Source organism: Cucurbita maxima, unplaced genomic scaffold (assembly GCF_002738345.1).
Source record: "Cucurbita maxima cultivar Rimu unplaced genomic scaffold, Cmax_1.0 Cma_Scf00015, whole genome shotgun sequence".
In the NCBI taxonomy this organism is placed as follows: Eukaryota; Viridiplantae; Streptophyta; class Magnoliopsida; order Cucurbitales; family Cucurbitaceae; genus Cucurbita; species Cucurbita maxima.
Genome location: NW_019272031.1, coordinates 4,257,738 through 4,264,489, shown reverse-complemented (window position 1 = coordinate 4,264,489; position 6,752 = coordinate 4,257,738). Strand labels below are relative to the sequence as shown.

The 6,752-nt window shown below is 32.7% G+C and overlaps 1 protein-coding gene across 1 annotated transcript; it reads right to left on the bottom strand.

Annotated features, from left to right (window-relative positions):
* Positions 1-4,159: 4,159 nt before the first annotated feature.
* On the bottom strand, positions 4,160-5,564 carry LOC111489950 (transcription factor bHLH168-like). Its single transcript, XM_023138353.1, has 3 exons — positions 5,337-5,564; positions 4,935-5,261; positions 4,160-4,457 (listed from the first exon to the last, which is right to left on the bottom strand). The coding sequence occupies exons 1-3, from the start codon at positions 5,562-5,564 to the stop codon at positions 4,305-4,307; spliced, it is 708 nt and encodes a 235-aa protein (XP_022994121.1). The 3' UTR covers positions 4,160-4,304.
* Positions 5,565-6,752: the final 1,188 nt, after the last annotated feature.

Here is a 6,752-nt window from a genome sequence, read left to right as displayed (position 1 = left end):
AATCAACTAGGCTGATGATAGTACGTAATGGGTCGAAATCAACTAGGCTGATGATAGTACATAATGGGCCCTAATCAACTAGGCTGATGATAGTACGTAATGGGGTGTAATCAACTAGGCTGATGATAGTACGCAATGTGCTGTAACAACTAGGCTGATGATAGTACGTAATGGGCCGTAATCAACTAGGCTGATGATAGTACATAATGAGCCCTAATCAACTAGGCTGATGATAGTACGTAATGGGCTGTAATCAACTAGGCTGATGATAGTACGTAATGGATGGGCTGAAACAGATAATATATGCTAGTGGTGGGTTTTAGTTGTTACAAATTGTATCAGAGTTAGTCATGTCAATCAACGAGTCACGTGTTAGCTAGGGCCCATTGAAACATTCTTGATTTAGGACCTTGGTCGGGGGTGGGTTGTAAGATCTGATCCATGGGTTAAAAAATACTTTTAGTTCTAAATAACAGTAAAATCTTTAAATTTAATTAATTTAATTTATTATTTTTATTTTTTTACAATTCAGTCTCTATATTTTCAAATTGGTAACATTTTAATCTTCGTTAGGACCCTAATTAGTTTATTGATATCATATTAATATTTAATTATTAGAATTAAAATAACATAATTGAAACTTTATTAAAAATATTTTTGGTTGGCTATATATACACAGAGACATCAAAGCTTCTAGACTTTAAATAAATAAAAAATAAAAAAAAAAATAACGTTAAAAGTTATCTATGTTTTTTTTCGACTTTTCCTAGGTTGGATGCTATAAATAGTCGTCTATTAATTAATTAATTAATATCCACATGTATAAATATATTTACCTAATCCAACTTTATTTTTATTAAAATTAATGACCTTTCCCAAACTTTGACAACAACAAAACAAAAAACAAGAACCTAACTTCCATATATTTATCACATGTTGTTTTACTTAATATCTACGGATGGTTCTATAGACACGTGCATAATTTGCTAATTAAGAGAAGTAAAATTCCTATCTCCAGTCACGTTCAGCAGACAGCAAGAAATCGTTCCCCATCTTTACCTCATGACTTGAATTGATTTATCTCTATCATCTGCAGATCTATCCATCTGCACCTCGTGATTGGCTGACACACTGTGATTGACTTACTCCTAGCTTGACTCGACTTCAACTCAGTTTAGACGACTCAAATTTGTATGGGAGACTCTTTTATGCGATTTTCCTCTCTCATTCCTGATTTGAACGAAGATTTTTTGTTTCTTTTGTGGTCGGGAAGCACAAATCTTGAATAATTGTTTCTTTTTAGTTTAACGATATAGAATGTAGAGACTCGAGCCTCTAACTTTTTACTATGTTCTATGTTTGATTGCAGTTGACAACAATTATATTTATTAATTTTGTATGGTAGTACAATTTTGACCTTTTATCACTTCATAGTCAAACTAAACAAAATTGGTCAAAACTTAACCAATGAGTTGAAGAAGGGACAAGTTTCATTGATTTTGATTTCTTTGGGATGTTTTCATCCTCGTTTATCCGTTGTGATCCTTTTCGAGCTCTGATCAGGAGCTCTTATCGAGGCAACACAAGCAAATACCATGCCAACTAGGAATTATCGAGTCTTATTAATGTTTCGTGATGTCACCTTGAGCATCAGAATATCATCCACCTCGGTAGCTCGCTTAGTCAGATTTATTGAAAAATCGACCGTTGAGTTAACTCTATCTTTGAGACCTCCTCAACATCCATTCCTTTCGGCATTATTAGTCAGATTTCTTCGTATTATGTCGAAGTCTAACCCTATATAGCTTAATTGGGATTTTCGGGTACAAGGCTCATCTAACCCTAATGAAGCTTGTCTCTGACACCATTGACAACACTATCACTTTTGTCATTGTTTGTACTTTTAGCTTGGTATTTTTGTCCCTCTTCGTGGTGTGTTAGATGATGCACCCATCCTCCTTAGCCATAGCCTAAAACTTCTCTCTCTCGCCCCTTGTCATGGCCCAACAGATGACACTCGTATGTCACCATTATTAAAACAGCTCAAGCCCACCGCTAGCAGATATTGACCGCTTTGGCTCGCTACGCATCGTCATCAGTCTCACGGTTTTAAAACACGTTTGTTATGTATCACCATCAGCCTCATTGGCACACCGGCCGGTTCTGGCTCGAATACCATTTGTAACAGTCCAAACCCACCGCTAGTAAATATTGTCTGCATTGGCTCGTTACGTATTGACATCAACCTCAGTTTTAAAAACCTTGAGGGGATTTTCCAAAAGGACAATATGTGTTAGCGGTGGACTTGGACTGTTACAATTACTCTTCTCTGCAACGTGAGAGTCACAACCTACTCTTTTTTCATACAATTGTGACCTAAGACACTAAGTTAATGCTTTTTTCCCGTCGAATGTATTTTGATATTATCTTCCATTTCCTTGTAGGCATTAGAATGCTTGCAACTAAGACACGACGACTACTAGGCAGTGTTACCTAAGGTGACATTGTTTGAAAGAACTTGTCACGATAATCATAACATTATTAATATTTTCGTAATGTAATATATTCTCATTAATAAATTTTTCATTCATTGTAGTAAACCATCACTAATATATCTATATTGGCAATAAAACAATTTTTATTCGTTTTGTTATAACGTTATTACACCGTTATCATTAAACAAATTAGTGTAACGTTAAAAACATGTTAAAAAAAAGAGCGGTTTGACAATTTTAGTTGTGTATTTACGACGACTTTCTTTCACACGTCGTTCTTGAGTTCTCTCAAAGTTCGATTAAAACACTAAATATTATATACATATTTGTGTTTTTTTTAATCCAAATTATGATGCAAAAGGTGTGAACGTGAAATATTCCACACGTATTCTTTATAACAATGATTAAAATGTGAATAATAGGTTGAAAAATTAGATAATTTGAATAATAATAACCTAGAATTTAATAAAAATAATATATATATATATATATATATATATATATATATATATATATATATAATTGGTAGGTCGTTAAATTAAAAAATATATTTATTATATCTTAAAACTTTTTAATTTGTGTATAAAATGTAAATTCCTGAACTATTAATATATATTTTTTTATAAAAATTAAGACATATTTAAATATAAATTGAATTTTATGTTTAATATTAGAGTAAAAATTATAATAATAAAGAAAGTAGCTTTTTATATTTAATAAATGAAATAAAATAAGCGTCAAAATTGGATGCTAAGCTAATGATATGAAATGTAGACGTGTGCAACTAAATAACCTCATAATTTGAAGCTTTTTTTATTATTAGTTTTTTTTATTTTAGAAATGGACATCATTCAAAGATATGAGAAATATCTGTATGATTCGTAAAGTCGAGACTTACGAGAGCTTAGGAGGGAAATTCGTGTTTAAATGGAGAATGGAGAGGAAAAGGGGAGAGATTGTTTCCCGTCCCAGTTGGGTAGTTGCTAGATCTCATATCAGTGAGAGAAAGGAACGAAAACTTCTTATAAGGGTGTGGAAACCTCTCCCTAACAGACACATTTTAAAATCATGAGACTGACCGTGATATGTAACTAACAATATCTATTAGTGTTGGGTTTGAGCTGTTACAAATGGTATCAGAGCTAGACACGGGACGGTGTGCCAACGAGAATGCTAGGCTCATAGGGGAGTGGATTGTGAGATCACACATCCGTTGAAGAGGGAAAGAGAACATTCCTTATAATAGTGTGGAAACCTTTCTTTAATAGATGCATTGTAAAACCGTGAGTCTGACAACGATATATAACAAGCCAAAACAAAAAATATCAGGTAGTAGTGAGTTTGAGTTGTTACCAACTCAACGTTTATGGTTTGGATTGGGTAGTCCGGGTTGGTCGGGTTATCAAGTGATATGAACACTCATAATTGATAAGTTACTTAAATGCTACTTGAAACACCAAAAGACATCCATACTAACTCAATAACCTACCCGTTTCTTTCGAGTGAAAATTTTAAAGTATCCGTGTTTAAATATATTATTAAAACAATAAAGTTATTAATTATTATAGATATGTTGTCTATTAAATTATATATCAATTGACATTTGTGTTAGGTTTATTTCAATATTCGACTTCAATTAATGAAACAAAACAGTATGAGAAAACATCTGAAGCACAAAAACAGACATTATTTTTATATATTTTATGAGAGTTGACAAAATGACAATATTTGAAGAACATTAGACAAATCTTGGTCTTGAAACAACGTTAAACTATTCATATTCTTAGCTTCTTAGCTCCATTTTTTGTCTCAAGTTTTCGTACTTGAAGGAGAAAGATAAGATGAACACTTTGGAAATGATTTTGATTCCTTATCTCGTCCATCTTCTCGAGCTTCGATTATCAAATTCTCCAATCTTTTTTCTATTCTCGACGTCTCTATTCCAACTCTAGAAATTTTAGCCTGCAAAGTAAGAAGAATACGATTAAACAGATTAAGCTTAGTTTACTATAGCTCGTAACTCGTATCGAGTTTTAGTAAGACGGGTTTTTTTATTACTTATTAGAGTCTCACATTGACTAATTAAGAGAAAAGATCGTGAGTATATAAGTAAGAGATACTATGTTCATTGATATGAAGTCTTTTGAGAAAAAAAACAAAGATAATATGAGAATTAAAATAAGAAATAGGTGTAACAACCCAAGTCCACCGCTAACAGATATTGTCCACTTTGACCTGTTACGTATTGTCATCAATCTCACGGTTTTAAAAAGTGTCTAGTAGGGAGAGGTTTCCACACTCTTATAAGGAATGTTTCGTTCTACTCTCCAACTGATGTGAGATTTCAGAATAAGAAATGAAATAGAAGGCAGAGATAGGGATAGAGAAGTTTCCCGTCTCGTTGACATCTTTAGGTTCATTATTCCTAACACGACTTACTTCGATGTGGAGGGAATGAAAGATCTTATCACCGAGCGTGGAGAAGCTAGCACTCACAACTTCACCACCTTCCTCTTCAATGACGACAATGATTTCATTAAGCATGACGTTTCGATGGACACTGCTAATCAACGTTACGTGAACGATCCCACTACACAATTCTTTCACCTCAACTATAGGAAATGTAGAATCATTAGAAGTTGACAATTGAGAATGAATTTGTAATTGTAAAGCTTCCTTCCTTTTCTCCAAACTCTCCACTCTTTCTTTCAGCTCGTTTATGTAAGCAATCACGTATGAGATTTGGGTCTGTTGGGATAGCAAATCCTGTGCAGAACAAACAATAATTACACTTAGAACATGAATTGATATCAATTGTTCAAGATTTGGGTATGAAAAAACCTTAGAAATTTTGTAATGGGAGGAAGGAACAAGATCAAAGAGCTTAGAACACAGTGATTTCATATGAATTCTTCGGTTTTTCTCGACGGTTTTACGATCGAGTTTGAACGAAGCTCCGCCATTGTTGCCGGGCTTCGCCATGAAATTATTAAGCTTGTTGGAAGAATATGGTTTAAGGGGTTTGTATTTATAGGCAGAGGAAGATGGGGAGGAAGAAGGGGCTGTCATGTTCTAGCTGCCCGGGGAACGGTCAGACGGTCAGGGGCTATGGTATGATCTGATTCCATGCACGAGTTCCAGTCACCCGGTTGCCTTCCGGTTTCCCAGTTTTGACTTTTGTGTCAGCCATCCGACGTCGTTTTTCTCCGCGTTTTCCATTCACCGACCACCTTTTTGATTTAATCTAATTCTGTTTTTTTATTTTTATTTAATTTATGTTTTACTGAATTTGTGACGTGGAATGGATGAGAAATTTAAGGAATTAATAGAATTAAATATTGAATAACATATTAGTAAAATAAAATTATAATGTGTTTCTTTATTTGACAAAATTAATAAAAATATTTATAAATTTTATATTTTATCCAAAAAAAAATCGATAAATTTTCTGTAATTTCAATAACATCTTTAAATTTTAAAAAAAATCAAAAACTCATTTTTAGTTTTTAATGAAAATTATTAATACTTATTTTAAAAATATCTTTACCTTTAATATCCTCCAACTTTTTAAAATAAAATAAAATTACTTTGAAGGTTAATATGATGTTTTAAAATTTTTAAAATAGCATACGATAACTTTTATTAAAATGAGATTAAAAAGTTTAATATTATTTTGTTTTTCTAAGAAAATTAAAAAATATATTATCACTCAATCTGAAATCTCATTTATCCCAACTTTTATAGTGTGACGGGTCGAGAACAAATTTGTTGTTGTATGACTGACCAAGGATTACTAGCTATGTCAACCTCATGCAAGTGAGTTGCAACCAACCATTCAAATTGATGATGTATTGTCTATATATTACAAAAAAAGAAGGTGCCTCGAAGTTGATTGAAGATCAATTTTTTTTTCTTAATGTTCATGGAACGAGAGAAATAGATGAATAATCATTATTGTTGGAAGAAATCAAAGTCAAGTCCATTACGGGCTCTACAGTGATCTTCAACCTTCCAAAAACGAAGGGTATGTTCTACTTCAACCCTCTCTTTTTGGGTTATTCCAGTTTCCTCATTACTTTGTGTTGCAGTAAAAAAAAAAGTGGGTTATCGCCACATCACAAGGATAGAAGTCAAAGCCACCGAAAAATCTAGCTAAATCCCTGTTCCCGACAACAAATCCGAGATGTTGTTTTCTCATTTCAAGTCATATGTCTTTTAACTCATGTTTTCTTCTTCTTTTTTTTTTTTTTTTTTTTT

Bases quoted from the DNA above. Each gene is read 5' to 3' on its own strand.
- LOC111489950 (XM_023138353.1), bottom strand. From the start codon at position 5,564: ATGACAGCCCCTTCTTCCTCCCCATCTTCCTCTGCCTATAAATACAAA. The intron at 5,262-5,336 runs GTTTTTTCATAC...TGTTCTGCACAG, and splicing joins CCCATTACAAAATTTCTAAG to GATTTGCTATCCCAACAGAC. The intron at 4,458-4,934 runs GTAAGTCGTGTT...CTTACTTTGCAG, and splicing joins TTCATTCCCTCCACATCGAA to GCTAAAATTTCTAGAGTTGG.